General features: G+C 60.8%; 2 protein-coding genes across 4 annotated transcripts; both read right to left on the bottom strand.

Moving 5' to 3' along the window:
* Positions 1-351: 351 nt before the first annotated feature.
* PRAM1 (PML-RARA regulated adaptor molecule 1) lies at positions 352-7958 on the bottom strand. The gene is made up of 10 exons (XM_015541352.2): positions 7607-7958; positions 4212-5556; positions 4051-4117; positions 3900-3976; positions 1420-1474; positions 1195-1303; positions 918-1080; positions 807-840; positions 678-712; positions 352-537 (listed from the first exon to the last, which is right to left on the bottom strand). The coding sequence occupies exons 1-9, from the start codon at positions 7607-7609 to the stop codon at positions 679-681; spliced, it is 1887 nt and encodes a 628-aa protein (XP_015396838.2). The 5' UTR covers positions 7610-7958; the 3' UTR covers positions 352-537; position 678.
* A 3615-nt stretch (positions 7959-11573) lies between these two features.
* On the bottom strand, positions 11574-15856 carry ZNF414 (zinc finger protein 414). 3 transcript variants are annotated; one of them, XM_042977987.1, is made up of 8 exons: positions 15109-15856; positions 14073-14385; positions 13629-13736; positions 13399-13504; positions 12507-12850; positions 12376-12426; positions 11750-11923; positions 11574-11656 (listed from the first exon to the last, which is right to left on the bottom strand). In XM_042977987.1, the coding sequence occupies exons 1-8, from the start codon at positions 15109-15111 to the stop codon at positions 11583-11585; spliced, it is 1173 nt and encodes a 390-aa protein (XP_042833921.1). In that variant the 5' UTR covers positions 15112-15856; the 3' UTR covers positions 11574-11582. The 3 variants fall into 3 exon arrangements, with proteins under 3 accessions (XP_042833921.1, XP_042833920.1, XP_042833919.1); XM_042977986.1 differs by lacking the exon at positions 15109-15856 and adding an exon at positions 14748-15085; XM_042977985.1 differs by lacking the exon at positions 15109-15856 and adding an exon at positions 14708-14796.
* Positions 15857-17526: the final 1670 nt, after the last annotated feature.

The raw sequence follows: 17526 nt of genomic DNA, 5'->3' as shown, positions 1-17526 counted from the left end.
CAGGGTGTGAGTTTCTGAGCATGTTTAGTCCTGTAGCAGCTCAGGCGGAGCGTGATACCTGGGCTCTGTCAGAACTGGGTCACCCCTCCCCCGTCCACCAGGATGCGACCTCACACATAGGTCCACTTGGGCTAGACAGCTGTTGGCAGCCCGCGTGGAGCTGCAGCCACTGCTTGTTGTGTTTGGACGTGGCGTCCTACCCTTGCTGTCACCTCCTCGTCACACTTCTCCTGGTGTTTATCCCTGATGGGTGAGACGGTGGGGGTACAGGGTCGACTTCACAGACCCCCAAGGAGATCATGTCTCCATTGGGTGCCAGTCAGGGCAGAAAGAAAAGACAAGAAGCAGGGATCGCTTTAAATAGGAGCTTTATGTGGTTCATGTATGCAGTCAGGCACGAGCCTGGATGGTTCTGTGACTGCCAAGCTGGGATCCAAGGCTCCTGGGTTAGCAGGTGGCTGGGCGGGCAGGTTGTCCTGGGTACCCACACCTGTGGGCCTTACTGTCCCCTGGGGAATGGATGGCTCTCCAGAGGGTCTGCCAAGGAAGGGAGGGTGACTTCCATTGCCCCCCCACCCCCCAAGAAGATAGCAGCCCCTGGGGAAACGGGGTGTGGGAGGGGTTACCTCCTTCCAGGCACCGTGATCCCTTCCAGCCCACCTAGAGCACCTACATACCCTAGAAGCCAACATCGTCATACACCTCCGTTTCCCTGGCGGAAAGTACAGCTCGGTCAGTAAGGGTCACCTCGGCCCGTTGACCAGCCCCCTACCCCCCACCCCCAGCCAGGGCCAGTCAGTACTCACAGGGGCAGTAGAGCTGTTCTGGGCACGTAGCCATCTGCAAAAAGAGTGGAATAGGTGAGCTCCCGGCTCTGGTGGCGGCCCGTTTCCCCAGGACTTTCTGGCCTGACTTACATTTGCCCTTGGTGTCCCGGCACAGCATCTCATCCTTGTTGGTGAACTCGATCACCTCTAGGATCTCCCCACGCCGGATCCCCAGGTACTTGCCACCCCCGCGACGCGTCTTGGCGTTGGGATCGATCATCATCCTTGTCTGAATCACTATCTCTCCCTCAAACTGGGGAGGGAGAAGTTAGAGCTTTTGTTTTGTGCTGTCACCCCAGGGCTTGGGTCACCTAGGGCTGTGCCAGATCTCCCAGGGCTCCTGTTCACAGAGTTGTGGTGTTCACACCTTGAACTTCTTCCGGAACTCCCTCTCGGCTTTCTCTGCCTTCCGGATCTGCTTCAGAGACTTAAGGTCTGCAGGTGGCAACTGCTGGGGCTGGGGGGCCTTCTCCTTCCTGAGGAATTGGAGGGTCCTGAGCAAGATGTGCCCCCCACCCCACCCCCGTCCCCTTCCTGACCTCCCAGACCTCGGCCCCACCCCGTTCTACACACACTCTCTGCCCTGTGGTACCTGAGCTCTGGGTCTTGTGGCGGCCTGGGGGGTTGCTGGGTAGATGACACCCCATCTGGGAGCGGGGAGAACACTGAGTTAGGGTAGGGACTCTTGGGCTAGGCCTCCCTTTCAACCCTGGTGGCTTGATTGGGAACGGAGCCTTCCCTGTGTCAGTTCTCAGGACGTCAGTCCCCTCCCAACCCTCACCCTGCCCAGCGGCCCCATCTTCTCCCCAGGCCTTTCTCCTGGGCTGTGAGTTCTAGTGCATCGCCTTTCATTTTCGTAACTGTTACTGCATGATCGGCAAGGCTGAAATCGTTCACAGTAACTCCTTCCAACCCTCATGACAACCTTCCTCGTAGCGGAGAATACAGTCATTCCCAGCTTGCTGAGGAGGGAAATCAGGGCTCAGGGAGGGGTAAAGCGGTCTGCCCCCGGGTCATCCAGCTGGTAAATGGTAGAGGGAGGATTTGTCTGTGGGCTTTTGAGGCTATTTTCATGTCTGTCTCCTAGGGTAGGCTGGCTTCTGGGAATTGTCATGGGATTTGGGTCAAACATAAGGTGAAAGCGTATCCTTGAGCAAACGAAGTGGGCATCTGCGAAGGGGCTGGTGGGGTGGGGTTCTTGGACTGGCCTGGCTGCTGCTGAGACTGTATACTGTGAGTCTCCCAGGTCAGGGTTGACTTCCTGGCAAACTACCAGCCTTCCAGGCAGGAGCCTGCTGACTGAGGGTTTGGCTTACAGCGAGGGCCTCGTGAGTACCAGTTGAGTGAAGGATCCAGAACCTGAAGCCCCCGCCTTTTCACTTCAGACTCCAGCCTCCTTGGCCCGGTGCTCGGATGGTGCCGTCCATAGTCTTACCCAGGACACTCCCTCCCGCTGCTCCCACTCCTCCCGGAGGCACTCCGGGGCCCCTACCCTCCTGGCACACCTGTAGCCCAAGCTCCCTGGCAGTGGGACCCAAATCAGGCCACACAAGTAAGGCGGGCTCTGAGGATGGCCCCTTCAGGTCCTGGGACCACCTAGGTCTGGCCCCAGCGTCTTCCAGGGAAGCCCCCTGCTGTGCGAGGAGCCTCTGGAGGAGGGCCGCCACCGCTCCAGAGTGAGGCAGAGTGGGAGGCTAGACTTGGAAAGGCCAAGTAGCCTTTGGAACAACCGGTACTAACAGTGAGTCGCCCCCCCCCCCCCCGCCCCCCGACAGTGTCTGAGAAGGGAAAGATTTGGGAAGTGTATTTGATTGGAATCGCAAAGAACGACTGACCCGGAATGGGGAGAGACAGTTGTCCACTGGCAGGGATGGTGAGCAGAGGTGGGGATGTGCCTGGCCGGTTTGGGGCTGGGGACGGGGGCGGGCCATGCCTGCAAGACTGCTGGACAGTTACCAGAGTCACCCCCTCTCTCCCCATGTCCCTGTCCCGAAGAGCGGCCCCCAAACCCCAGCCACGGGAGGCTCACTGGAGCGGAAGCAGGAGGGGCCCTGCCAGGAAGCTCTGCTAACAGAGGGGTGTTGCAAGCAGCCCCTGAGGAAAGCCCAGGAGAAGCAGGAGGGGCTCGGGAAGGAGGAGTGCAGGCAGCAGACCTGGTGCGGGGGCCGGTGGGGAGGAAGCGGGCGCGTCCCAAAGGCACCCCTAATAAAACGTTGCCCTGTAGGAAGCCCTTCCAAAGGTGGGGCGGGGGAACCGGGACCACAGGACCTGGGCTCCTCTGTACTGACAATGAGCTGGGGCAAGTTAGTGGGGTCAGGCTTCCACATCTGTAAAACGGGCATGATGTGGCCTTGGGGGGGGGGTGGGAGGTCGTGCAGGGTCAGTGACGTGCACGTAGGGTGCCTGCACGGAAGCCGCTTTTTTTCCCCCCACTCGAAATTGGGTGAAGGCATTGACCCTGCAGTGGACTGGACACGTTGGGTCGGCTCCGCCATCCTCCTGCTCTCTCGGAGCAGAGACTGGGGAGAAGGGAGAAAAGGGGGCCTTTGGGACCCCGGAGCACAGAGTATCGAGGACCACAGGCTCAGGTGTGTCCGTCTCCAGCCCGTGCCCGAGTTCAGGCCCGAGTCCCGCAAGCACCTCCGACACAACAGGTCTGTGTGGAACCTGACCCCTTGTCCCCAGCTCAGGGTGCCTTGGCTCTGCACCCAGGCGTTGGGCTCGAAACGCGGGCCTCATCCGCGTCGTGGGCTCGCTGTCACCCGCCTGGTGGCTCACACACCACCAAGTCCTCGTTCGCAGTCTTCCGCGGCTCTTTCGCCCCTTCTGCCACCGCCCCGGGCCGCACTCCTGGCCAACACCGTACCCACTGGCTGCTCCGCCCACCAGAGGCTGGTCCGACCTTTCCGGAGGGCCTTTCCTGCTCTCTGCTTTCTCCCTCAGTGTTGCCAGGGAGACGGGTGGTCACTTGGCTTCAGCCGGCAGCGCGGCAGAATATGCCCTGGCCATGGATGGTCCCCGGGTGCCTGGGCGGAGGGTCTGGCTGAGGGCTCGGCCCCACCACCCACAAACCTCTGCCCTCGCCGCTGGGGCCGGAGTGGTCTGTGGGCCCCACGTCGTCATACAGCTCGTAGATCTCATCCTGGTCCCTGCAGAGATACTGAGATGAGGGCCTCTTGCGGCCTCGGGCCTGTGCCGGGGCCGCTTGCCCCCCCACACTCACTGCGGGATGCCTTTCGTCTGTTGCTCCTGGAAGTGGATGGCAGCAGCGGAACGAGCCCTCCTCAGAGCTGTGGGGGGAGGAGAGCGGGAGGGAGGCGGGCCCTGGCGGGAGCCTCTCCCCGGCTTTCTGCCTGGGCTGCCGCGACCCACCTGTGGACCCACCTGTGGCTGCAGCTGCGGCTCTCCGGAAGCTCTGAACGTCCCTGGGGCCTGGGGGCAGCGGGGGCTTGGCTGGAGGGGGTCCCAGGCTGCTGGCAGGGGGCAGAGGCCTCCGCCGGGGCGGGTGGCCCTGCTTGAGGCCCAGCCTCGACCGTCCGCTGTGAGTGAGACTGAGCGGGAGCCTGGGGCCGGGGCCCGCGACAGCAGTGGGGAGCGAGCTCTCCGAAACAGAGCCAGGGAGAGGGGGCTTTCTGGGAAGATCACCAAAGAACTCGGCATGCGGGCGCTTCTTGGGCAGAGCACTGGGCTCGGGCTGTGAGAACTTGCGGGGGGGCCCCTGGCACTCAGGCTGCAGGAACTTGCTGGGGAGTAGGCCAAACTCAGGCTCTGAGGCCACCCTGGGGAGGCCCCCCGGCTCGGGCTGCAGGGGCTTCTTGGAAGGTGCTTTGAATTCGGACTGCCGTGGCCTCTTGGGAACCACACTGACTTCCGGCTCTGAGGACCTCCTGGTGAGGTCTCCAAAATCAGGGTGCAGGAGCTTCTTGGGGAGGTCACTCAGCTGAGGGGCTGGGATCTTCTTGGGAAATGTACTGAAGTCAGGCTGTGATAGGTGGGGGTGGGGCTCACTGGACTCAGCCTTCCAGGGGGGTGTCTGAGGGACCTCACTGAACTCAGGCTGCGACAGGCACTTCTTAGGGAGCTCACCGACCTGAGGCTGCGGGGGCTTTCTGGGGTGCCCACCGAACTCAGGCTGTGGGGGCTTCTTGGGGAGGGTACTGACGTCAGGCTTTGAGGGGTGGGGGTGGGGCCCACTAGTCTCCACCTTCCAAGGGGGTGTCTGAGGGACCTCACTGAACTCAGGCTGCGGCAGGCACTTCTTAGGAAGCTCACCGACCTGAGGCTGCGAGGGCTTTCTGGGGTGCCCACCGACCTGAGGCTGCGGGGGCTTCTTGGGGAGGGTACTGAAGTTGGGCTGTGAGGGGTCTGGGGTGGCCTCGTTGGGCTCAGGCTGCTGTAGCTTTTTGGGGAAGGCGCTGGATTTGGGCTCTGGGGGGGGCAAGGCCTTTTGAGGGGCCCCGAGCTGCGGGAACTTCTTGGAGGGTTCACTGAACTCGGGTTTGGAGGGCTTCCTGGGCAGATCAGCGAAACTGGGCTGCGAAGGCTTCCTGGGCACTGCATTGAACTCGGGCTGCGGGGGCTTTTTGGGGTGCTCGCTTAGCTCAGCTGTTGGAAGCTTCTTTAGGGGTTTGTGGAACTCAGGCTTCAGGGGTTTTTTGGGGAGTTCACTGGTCTCGAGCTGAGAGGCCTGGAACTTTGCTTGAAGGCTCCGGAAGTCCTGATGGCTCCCCTAAGGAACATGGAGCCAGAGTCAGGCGGGGACTCTCTGCCGACGTCTCTTCCCCTGACTGTGTCCTTGGCTCTCTCCAGTGTTGGCTGAGGACTCCCACATTTGTCTCCAGGCTCCCCGGAGCCCTGACCACTTAGGCACTGCATATGTGCCCCCAGGCGCACCCCCATCAGGACCCAGGCTCCTGCTGCTCCCCCGGTCCCCCCTCAGTTGGTGGTGCCTTGCAGGTGTCCTTGAGATACCCCGTTCCTAGTACCTTCTGTTTTCATTTCAGAATACATCCAGAATGCAGCCACTTGTCACTGCCTATACCACTGTCATGCGGGCTGGAGGAACCCAGGCCCTCCTCCTGGGTCTCCTGCCCCCCCCCCCCCACCGCCCCCCAGTCTCATCTCTGGCCAGGCCCTGCCCCCACAGCAACCAGAGGAATCCCCTCTGCTCAAAATCCAGCAATGTTCCTTTATTTCCCCCTGGTAAAAGCCAAAGACCTCATGAAGGCCCTGAACCATCCATTGGCCTCCCCTACCTGGATCCTTCCTCGCCTGGCCACCTCCTCGTCCCCCTCGCCCTCCCCCCTCCCGTCCCCCAGTGTCTTGGGCCTTTGTCCTGCCCCCTTGCCCGTGACACTTCTCCCCATGGCCTGCTTCTCGCCTCTTCCACCTCCAGGTCTCTGCTCGTGATAATTTCTCTTCTTTTTTTAAAAAATGTTTATTTTTGAGAGAGAAAGGCAGAGAGAGAGAGGGACAGAGGATCTGAAGCAGGCTGTGTGCCGACAGCAGAGAGCCCGATGCGCGGCTCAAACTCACGAACCAGACGAGGTTGGATGCTCAGCCGACTGAGCCCCCCGGGCACCACATCTCTGATATTTCCTTATTAGAGAGGCCTTCCTCCTAGACCACCCATATTTTAAAAAAATCGATTCCCCCTCCCCTCCCGGTCCTCCCCGTCCCCCTGACCTGCATTTTACTTTTAGTACTTGCTGCAAAGTATCACAGAGTTTATTTGACACTGTTTCATAAATGTGCCCTGACTGTTCTGTTTTTTTTGTTCGCTCTACCCTCCCCAGACCCCGTGGCAGGTCAGGGACTTGGCTCATTCGTTGCTCTCCTTCCAGTGCCTGGCACACTGTGGGGGCTCAGCAGAAATAAATATACACAAAGGCATATTCAGCCACGTCCAGTCTGTCACAAGCCTCGTGAAGAAAGAGACACAGAGACACAGAGGCCCGGCGGCAGATGTGGGCTGAGGGTCACAGTCCCACACACCCTTTGCTGACGGTCAGGGCACTCACAGTTGACCGGCAGGCAGGCCCAAGCGGCAGCACAGGCACGTGCACCTTGGCACACCTAGTCTGACCGGCCCTGTACCCTCTGTCACAGACACAGGCGGACAGGCCAGGCCGGCTCTGACCAGAGGTGGCCCTGCTGCAGGCCCCCAATCCTGGCTTCACCCGGGGCCTAGGAGATTGGGGAGTCGGGGTGGGGGCAGGGCAGAACCGTGTGGACTTTGCTCTCTTGTCTGTGCCTCACTTTCCCTATCCCGAGAACGAGGAAAGGTAGTGACTCCCGCCCCGGGGCCTGAAGTACCTCTATTAAAGCCCCCCTCCGGGAGAGGGTGGGGCCAAGGATTCCCTGGGTGACTCACAGGACCAGAGAAATCAGGATCAGCGGGTCATAACTTGGGTGACTGCTGGGGTGCAGGGTGGGCAGTGGGTACGTGACCCACTTTGTCACCCGTAGGAAGCCCCTGTGTTCACGCTGGTCTCCTGTTACCAGGCTGCTTTTCATGCTGACCTGTTCCCTCCTGTTAAAGTCGAAACCTCAGCCTGGGCCATAGGCCCCTTGGAGCCCCGGCTGTCCCAGCAGTGAGTCCCGGCTGCTTCCCGCCTCTGGGCCTCTGAGATGGTCATTGCTGTTTACCTGGGTGGCTTTCCTAGCCCCTCTACCACTCACCTCTTGGAATATGCCCTCCAGTCTCCAACCACAGCACCCCTTGCCTGTGGCCAGTGGCGGGGGGGGGGGGTCTCTTCTAGGGATGGGGGTTCACTCACCATGGCTACAGGCGGGTGATGGGCCACAGGGCGAGTGGGACCTGAGCTGGGCCGCTGCCTTCAGGAAGTGACTGTGGCTTCTGCTCCACGGGCCCCACGGGGGTGGGGGCTGATGGCGGGGTGGGGAGGACAGAGGAGGAAGGAAAGGAGGCGGAGACAGCCCCTGCCTGCCCCCAGATCCTGTCTGGCATTTGAGTTCCCGTCCTGCCCGCTGCTGTCTCTCCATGCTTTGGGCATCGGCCGTCAGCACATGCCCAACACGGTCACTAGTTTCTTGACTCTCTGTAGTTCTGGGGGCTGGCTGACTTCTGGTCTCCAGGGAGGACTCCTCGGGAGGGCGAGTTCTCTGTGGGTAAGGGGCATGGTCAGCTCTGGGCCGGGAGACCGAGGAGTTGGGGGAGCGTGGTGAGGGAGGTCCTTCTGCCGGCTCTTGTTGCCTCATCCGCCTGCCTCATTTCCACACTTCCCCACGGATTCTCAGCTCTGAGCAGGACTTCCCTATTGTAGGGGCAGCTGTCTGTCACATGGGCCATGGACACCGTGGTGGACAGGGGGCCCAACCCGGACACCCTGGGTGTCCAGAAGAGGGTGGGAAGAACATGGAGACAGCGGGGAGACCAGTGAAGAGGGGGTGAAGGGAGGGGCAAAGCCAGCGCTTGTTAGGGTCAGGCGCGCAGACCAGGGGAGAAGATCCCTCCTGGGAGAGTGCAGAGCCCTGATTCTGTTTGTCAATACACGGGAATGGCTTTTACAGAAAGATGGAAGGAAGCTCCTGGAGATTCTGACTTAATTGGCCTGCGCCTGGGGGTTTCTTAAACACTCCGAGGGGGATTCTAATGTGCCCACGGGTCACCCTGAGACCCCATTAAAGTGCAGGTTCTGCCCCGGGTCTGTGGTGGAGCCTCAGATTCCTAGACACCCTAGGTGATGTCCCAGAGTAGCGAGGGTGTAGGAGGACACGGGAGGTTTGTCTTGAGGGGGCTGCATTCCCAGCTGGAGCCGTTCAGTGGCCGCCCTGCCGTGGAGGCCACCGGCCGCACGGTCGGAAATGACTCCGTTCGTGCCTAAGATGCACAGCTTGAGGATTCTGGAGCCTCTGTGCCCGCCCATCCTCACCACTGCACGGGCAGACATGCACCCTAGGTCACATTCCCAGATGTGGGTCCCCTCAGGAGTCCTGGGGGATCAGGGGTGATGAGATGTGGGTCCTCCCTGGGTCTCCGGGTGACCGACACTCCCAGTGTTTGGTGAGAGAGGGAAACGAATGAATGAAAGAAAAAGCGATTATTGGCCAGAAACACACAGTAGGTGCCCAATCCAGGGCAAAGCCAAAGGACTGGACACTGGTGACAATCTGGTGACTCCCCAGGCTCCAGGGCCAGCCACTCCGTGGGGACTCTGGATTTTGCAGTTGGGAGGGCTCCACCCTGGAGAGCCCTATTTTCCCACAGCCCCCCTTATGGGCATTCCCCCAACTACCCTTGGTGTTTGGAGCCTTTCCGGTGGCCGTAGGCTGGTCTGCACGGCGAAGCCATGAACTTGGACAGGCGGGTCCACAAATGGAGCTGCGGGGACCAACCCCCGAAGTGAACACGCGGGCCTCAGTCCGCCTTGGGGAGTTGTGGGGGTGGGGAGGTGTCTGCTGGGACCAGCGTCTGGAGCCCTGGTTTAGGGAAGGGTACCGGTTCCGAGCACACGGCAGGGGGGCAGGGACGGGGGCGGAGTGGGCACGTTCAGCCGTGTACCTGGCTGCCCTGGCCGGAGGTGGGGGTGGAGTAGGGGATGGACACGGCGGTGGAGGCCAGGCTGAGCCGCACGTGGTCCCAGTGCACGCAGTGGAAGAGGACTGAGCACGTGGGCGGCCCATCCTGGGGCCACGGGGCGCTCGGAGGAGCCAGGGGCCCGGGATGGGGGTGTTCGGATCCGTGTCAGAGGCAGGGCTCCGGGACACGTGCCCAGGAGCCTTCATTTCCCCTCTCAGTCTGGTGACGGAGCATGGTTGACAACTGCCGGGCGGTGGGCGGGTACCTGGCCGGCCTCACGGCTTATCTGCAGAGGCTCAGTGTTTCCACGTGACCCGCAGTCTCTTACCAACCTGTCCCCGCGGCGGGGGCAGCCAGGCCAAGTGGACGCCTGCAGGGACGCGCTTGCTGTCCTTCCCTGTCCCTTCAGATGGACACTCCTGGGCGCCCTCTGCTGGGCGGAGCCCGGGCCCCACGAGGACTCAGCTGTCAGGCATTTTGTGGTTGGGGGAGGGGGGACCATCGGTGGAATCAGTTTGGACGCATGGGCTTGGTGGGCAGAGGGACGTGAATCACTCAGAAACATTTCCCAAGTGTCCCCCCTCACCTGGTCCCTCTGAATCTTCACAAGGATTCCAGGGAGTGAGCAAGCATCGTGACACCCATCTTAAGGACTAACAAACTAAGAGGTGGGGAGGTTGAATCTTCTCCAGGGTCAGAGTCCTGGTTCCAAGGCTCATGGCAGAGAAGAGGAGAGCTCTGAGGGGGCCTGGAGCCCCAGGATCCCCCGATGGCCCACCTGGCCCCACAGCTGGCGCTCGGTGATACCTGCCTCAGCCTGGGCCTGGAGGTGCTGGTGGACAGACACCTGGCCTAAGCCAGCTGAGTCTCAGCTACAACCCCATTAAGGGCATCACAGCCCTGAAGCCCACCGTGACATCTCGGGTGGCCACAAAGGCAGGCAGGTAGGTGGGCAGGCGGGCCCCTGGGTGCAGGTGGGCCGATCCTAAGGGCACTCAGACCACCCCCCACACCTGCCTTCAGGAGAGGATGAAGGGCCTCTCTGGAGTTTGGGGCTGTTCACCTGCAAGGAGGCTGGGGCGGTCTTATTCACGGAAGGGCTATGCTCCCTGGGAGGAGAGGATAAGGGGGAAGAGGAGGGTGGTGAGGGAGGGCATGGGGAGGTTCAAGATGGGCCTTGTGGGCTATTAGGAGAACACGGTCTCCATCCAGAGAGCCGCGGGGAGCCACGGAAGGGTACCGGGTGGGCATCAGAAGAAACCCCCGTTTCCAGAGGTGGTCAGATTGTTGGGGGGTTGGGGAGGGCAGGAGGGTTGTTGCTTCAGGTGCCTGAGGAAGGGAAAGGGTTGAGGCCTGGGCTAGGGGTCCGTGGAGCCGGGAGGGAGGCAAGACGCAGGAGAGAAAACTAGCCTCTGAAGGGCGGCTGTCAACAACGCAGGCGGCTTTCACATTCAGGAGGCTCGGCCCGCTGGGTTTTGGTGACTACAGGGCTGGGACAGCAGTGTGGCCCCAGAGTTTGAACGTGGACCCAGGACTGACTTCCCAGGAAGGAAGGGAAAATCCCTGTGGTTGGAAGACTGAAAGGGAAGCGGTGAAGAGGGAGGAGCCAGGCCCCCTGGGGCTGGCTCTGACCCACCTTCCTCTTCAGAGCTGGCCTAGGGGGAGAGGTGAAAGCAGGGAGCCAAAGAGGAGGGTCCCCAGGACAGTGACCAAGACAAAACCTGAGCCTAGCCTGCCTGAGTGCCCAGCCCTGGGGGCCCTGTCACCTGTGAGTCCACACCGGCCTCAGGATTGGCGAGTGGCTCCAGCTGGGCCAGGCCCTGCCTCCCAGCCTGTCCTACCCCACTGATTCCTGGGACTTTTAAATAAACGTGGGATTTCCATCCCATCTGGTTTCTGGAAATGGTGGGACAAGACAGGACACTGGCAGTCCTAACTGCTGCTGGATAGGGTAGCACTGACCCGGGTCCCGGTGTTGAGGTGAGGTTGAGGGGAAGCTTGTCCCCTCCCAAGGTATGAGCATCCCAGGGCTGCCAGACTGTGCATTGGGAGGGGCAAGGGACCCAGACACAGCACAGGCTGGCTCATCGTGTCTCCTTTATTGTCCCCCCACCCTCTCCATCTTAGGCCCCGCGAAAACGACAAAACTACCCACACCCACAGTTGAGCCCCCCCTCCCCCTCCCCCCCCCGCCCCCCCGCCCGCGGCCGGATTCAGAACGGCGAGAAAACCGGACACTCCCCCTCTGCCAGCAGCGGAGACACCTTGGGTGCAAGCGGGGCCGGGTCTGGGTGGGGCAGAGGAGGCGGCGCCTGAGCCTCGGCCCCGCCCCTCGCCTCGGGGCCCCCGCCCTCCCCACCCGCGCGCTCCTCGGCCTTACCCGGCGGCGCGTCGGGGCGCGGCTGCCCGGGCGCCGGGGCCGCGGGGGCGATGGGGCGGTGGTCCTCCAGGTGCAGTGTCATGGCGGGCCGCGAGGCCGTGGAGAAGGCGCACTGCATGCACGAGTAGCGGCCGCGCGTGTGCTCCCACACGATGCGGCTCGGGGCCGCGTGCCCTGCGGGCAGGCGGGGCCCCCGTCAGTCCCGGAAGACCCTTCCACCCCCAAGGATGGCGGACGAGGACGAGTGCGGGTCAGATCTTTCCCCGCCTCCCCATCGGCTCCCGTGCACGGGCGGGTTTGGTCTGGCAGATCCACTTCCCCGGATCGCGTCCCACCCCTCCGTAACTGGGGACACTAAACTTGTATCCGAATCCCCCGCTCCTACCCCTTGGAGCCACCGCAGGGGGAAGGACTCGTGAACCGGGCGCGGGTTTTACACGGAAACGCCGGCGCAGACGAAGGCTCGGGGGCCAATAATTTTTAAGGCAAAATCTTGTATTTCGTGGGTAGCAGTTGTGGCCACCTGGGAAGGGGTGGGCAACGCTGCCTCCCAGCATCCCCTGGGCCTGGCAGGGCGCAGGACAGAAATTCCCCTCCACCCGTCCCTGGTGGTCACCTGCACGCACCTGAGGGTGCGTCGGAGCCGCCCTGGGGTCTTCGCGGGCTGCCGCCGGCACCTGAGGTAAACGGGCGGGTCAAGGTCAGAAGTCCGCGCGAGCTCAGTTCACCCTTCAGGCGGCCCTGTTCCCACACTCACCTTGGCTCTTTTTCCAGACTGCGGCGCTGGAGGCGGGCGGCCCGGGCGCCGCAGCCAGGAAGGGGCGCAGGCGCGGGGGGGTTAGGCCAAAGGGCGCGGGGTTCAAGTAGGGCAGGAAGGGCCCGGTGGGGGCAGGGGCGGGGGTCGTGAAGGGCTCGAGCAGCGGGAACGGCAGGCCCGGCGCGGACGCAGCGTCTGACTCCTGGGGACGTTCGGGCGCCGGGGGCTCCTTGTCGAGGGCCGGGGGTGGCGGCGGGGCTGGGCTCTGCGCATGCTCGGCGCAAACATGCAGATGCTTGAAGAGCGAGCGGTGCGTGCGGAAGCGCAGGAGGCAGTTCTCACACCTGGGGGCAGGCACAAGGCTGGGCTGGGTCTCCTGGGGGACAAGGGTAGGGCCGATCCGATCCTACCTGGGGGGCCGCCGCGCGAGGTCGGGAAGTAAGGAAGGGAGCATAAAGCCCAAATCACGTATCCCCCACTTGCGGGGGAGAAGCTTGCTCTAGGCGCCCCCCCCCGTGTGGCCGCGACCCTTCCAGACCCCTCCGAGTCCTTGCCCTGGGAAAACGAGATAGGAGGTCTCAATTTTGACTTAGGTGGCCGGCTTTCCTCCAGGCAGGGAAGGAGGGACTGGGCGGAGACACAGCACGTATGCTCCGCCCCTTTCCGAGCTCGGGCCTCCGCGTCTCTGGGACTCGCTCCAGCAACCAGTCCCTTTAGCGCAGGTAAGGGCAGGCCTTGCTCGAGGCTGCGCCCACTGCCGGGACCAACCCCCTTGACTAGAAAGGGACAAAGGCCTGGACCCCAGGTGGTGGCAATCAAACCAGGGGTGGGAGAAGCTGCCTGGGGCCTGGTCACGGAGCACAGGTGGAAGTCGAGATGGTCAGGGTCTCACTTGAAGTAGCGATTGGGTTTGTAGTGCAGCTTGCCATGTGCCACCAGTTCCTGCATGGTGGGGAAGGTCTCGGTGCAGCTCAGGGCGGAACAGCGGAAGAGCTTGCCTGGCGGGGCACGGATGAAGGACACAGGAGTGGAGACCGGTGGCCAAGGCTGGCCTGGAGGCTCTGCCTGCCTTCCACCTGCCTTCCACCCCAACTGCCTCCCCACCACCTGCTCTGGCCCTACCTTCCAGGGACTGTGTGGGTGGGCAGTGGGTACGCAGATGCTGTGCCAGGTCTCGAACACTGGGGAAACTGAGACAGCATCCAGGGCTGGAGCAGGGTATCTGCTTCCCTGAAGGATGCACAGAAGTGGAGGGGGTGTCACTCACCCTTCCCCCATCCACGCTGTCCGGAGTTCTGCCCCAGAGAGGCTGGAATGACGCTACTGGTTTCCCATCAAGGCCTTTACCCTCTGCTTCCCCCACCAGACTGAACTACCGGAGGGCAGGGGCTGAGCTGGCGTGGCTCATCACTGTAGCCACAGCCTGGGGCGCACTTGGTGCTCAATGGTGATTCCCTCTAGATGAGCCCCAAGTCTGGAGATACTCTGTACTCCTCTCCATTATTCCAAGGCCTGTAACCCCCCCCCCCCCCCCCCCGCCCCGCAGAAGGTTCCATCACAGATCACCTGGTTGTTGGCGTCGTCTGGGAGGCCTCAGGTCCTCGCTGGTCCCCGAGACTGTGCTGGTTGGGCCAAGGCCAGATCCAGGGCCAGGCTGGCCACTGTCTGGGGCTGAAGGAGCACCCTGCTGGGACCCTCCAGGCCCTCCGCGGTCCCACACTGGGGGTGTGGCTGCCCGGTCAGGGCCTGGGTCCTCCCCCATGGAAGAGGGGGGGGCTGCGGCAGCCGCGACTGGGGACAACACCTCCTTGTCAGTCTCACTGAAGCTGGACTCTGCAGTGGCCGGCATGTCCGGGCTGGGCCCCGAGGGTTCCTCCTCCTAGTGGAAGGAAAAAGCAGGGAGAACCCCTCTGGGCCCACGTCGGCCTGGATCAGCCAGGGTCACCCCTCCCGCCCCGCCAAGACCGCTGGACATTTGTGAAGTAGCGAATGCCCTGGAGACATCACCTGGATGGTCAGCCCCCATCCTAGGGAATCGTCATCAAGGGAGGGCAGGAGGGAAAGAGTGGATTGAGCCTCCTGCGTTCCACCCTCTGAGAGGGAACTGGAAGGTGACCCAATCGCAGAAAGGGGTATGTCAACAATTACTCATGTGAAAGAAGTCCCTCGACCCAAACTAGGGCCGGTGGGATGTCCCTTACACAGCAGAGGCGTGGCCTACAGGGAGCGGGCGGGACGAACATTATACAGACGGGGCTCTGAATAGGGCGCCGCTAGGAACATGCTGGAGGGGCCAGGAGTGGTCCAGTGGATCGTGTGAGGACGAAAATATACACCCTCCCGGCTCCAGCTGTGCAGTCGAACCTGGGGGTGCTAAGACCCGGATGTAAAAGGACCAGGGGCGGAGCCCAAGCGCTGTAGGCGTGGCCGAGTCGAAGCCAGGCCAGGAAGCAGGGGTGGGGTGCTTCCCCAAGTGACAGCCAGCGGCGGGAGAGTGCCCGGATGTGGGGGCGGGGTCGACCGGACGGTGCGCATGCGACAGGGCCGCGCCCCGCCAGTACCCGCCGGTTCGTCGCGCCCGAACCCCCGGCGCCGCGCTCACCATCCTCGACCCGGCTCAGCCTCTTGTTCCGGCGGCTCCGGCGGCTCCGGCTGAGGCTGTGGCGACTCCCTGGACGGCCGCGGGCTCGCGCTCACGTCGGCGCCATTTTCCGCCTGCCAGCTCTCGCGAGAGCGGGGCAGGCCCTGCGCAAGACGCCCCCCGAGGGGGCGGAGCCTGGGATCTGGGTCCTCCTGGAGAGCCGTATAGGCGGCGCTCGCTACGGGTTTGCAAGCCCGGGCCTATCAAAGAGTTCCCCTTTAAAAGTCTGTGCCCAGGGATCCTGGCTTAAAATCATTCGGAACCTCTGTTCTCCTTTGCAAAATGGGTATCTTTATCCCCTCCCTTCCCGTCACCAGCTCTCGAAAGGGGGCACACAGCCGTTCTTCTGTTTGAAGAGGTCGTGATGATTGGGCTGCCTCTTTAGAGGGAAATTGCCAATGATCGTCAAAATTGTCAATGAACTTACTTCTGAAGTTGAAATGGGCCCCTTGTGATAGCCAAGGGCAAGAAACAAGCCAAGGGCAAGAAACCTGACCTCAGGACAGGTGTAGCTTAAGGATGGAGAGCCCTGGGTGGAATGAGTCACCTATCCATCCTACATTCCTTGAGCGCCAACTGTGTGCTAGGCATTGGGTACCCGAGAACAAACAAAGTCCCTCAGGGCAAGGGACTGTGCCTCAGGGGCCTGCTCACATTTTAAAATAGGGAGACAGACAATGAATCAACAAATACAAAAAACCATCTTAGATTATATTAAGTGCTACAAAGAAAAAAAAAAAACACACACACACACGGAAGAGAAACCTCTCTGGGAGTTGACTTTTGAGCTGTTATCTGATGGTCAGGAAGGAGTGAACAAATGGAAGGTCAGGGGACTCTGGGAAGTGGATAGTGGGTGCAAATGTCCTGAGGTGGAGAAAGACAGGCTTGTCTTTTTCAAGGATTAGTGAGGAGATCGGCTTACTGCTGAAACAGAGTGGAGGCAGGGTATGGAGGTCAGAAAGTGAACTTGGTGCAGGGAAGGTCACACAGCGCCTTGTGAACCATGGAGAGAGAGCGAGGAGTGTGGTTTCTGTTCTCACCATTGATGAATTTTTAGCAGGGGGAGGTCCACCATTTGATTCCTGGGTGTTTGGAGAGTGGGCAATTGGGGGGATGGTAAAGTGGATCTTTGATCTCAGATCTCTATAATACATTGTGTAATATTCAAGAGGTGTCTCTTGAGTTCTGGGCAAGTATGGACTTTATGTGCAGTGTATTTTCATCTGTGTACATAAGATGTACCTATGTGCCTTTATATGCAGAAATACTATTGGAAGGAGACATTAAAAAACTGGGGAGGGGAACAGATTTTCAAGTGAGGGTGAGACAGACTTTTCACACGTGCTGTTTGAATTTAAAAAAATGTTTTTTTAATTTGTCATTAATACAGTTAAAAACTCATAAAAAAAAAACAAAAACAAAAACAGATCATTTGGGGCACCTGGGTGGCTCAGTTGGTTAAGCATCCAACTTTTGATTTTGGCTCAGGTCATGATCTCATGGTTCGTGAGATCAAGACCCGTGTCGGGCTCTACACTGGGTATGGAGCCTGCTTGGGATTCTCTCTCTCTCCCTCTCGCTCTCTCTCTCTGCCCTTCCCCTGGTTGCTCTCTCTCTGTCTCTCTCTCTCCCTCTCTCAAAATAAATAAATAAACAACACAAAACCCAAACAGATCATTTGGTGCTGGGTGGAGGTGTCTTTGTGTGTGGAGGGGGGTTGGTGCAATCTGGGGAAGGGTGGGGTGAGGCCTCAGAAGGACAGGCCACCCAAGGAAGGGAGAGGAGGGGCCAGGCTTAAGAAATTCTAGAAGTCAACAGGATGTGGGGCTGTGGAGTGGGCAGGGCCAAGGTGATTCTGAGGTTTGCAGTCTGAAGATGCTGTAACCTAGATGTGAGGCCCAGAATGTGCTACTTCCTGCAAATGGGCTGACTGCCGTGGCAGTGGGGCCCCAGGGCTGTACCCCAAAATATCAAGGGGCAGGCAACCTGCATGGTGAGTTCAGGGACAGAGAAGGGAGGCGGAAGCCCCGAATCCTCTCCAGGAAATGCCCAGCTGATGAGGTTGGTGGCTTATGCAGTTCCTCCCCAGCCTGTCCTAGCATTTAAGTGTCACAGAGAGCTACACAGTGGTGGTTGGGCAGTGGAGGGGCAAACGCCAGAGACAGAGGAAACCAGGGACATTCAAGCGACCGGTTAAATGCTTTTGTATAATTGTTGGCTAATAAAAGAGTTGGTGAGGACCGGTTGCAACCTTGTGATTTTTTTGTTTGTTTGTTTCCAGCCCACTCAGCTTCCCATGATAGGTACAGAAGAGAGAGGGTTCAGACCTGCAGAAGGTTCTGCTGGACAGTCTTTCACTGATACCTCATCTCCCAC

Source organism: Panthera tigris, chromosome A2 (assembly GCF_018350195.1).
Source record: "Panthera tigris isolate Pti1 chromosome A2, P.tigris_Pti1_mat1.1, whole genome shotgun sequence".
Lineage (NCBI taxonomy): Eukaryota > Metazoa > Chordata > Mammalia > Carnivora > Felidae > Panthera > Panthera tigris.
The sequence above is the reverse complement of the archived record's forward strand: the minus strand, read 5'-3'. Positions and strand labels throughout refer to the sequence as shown.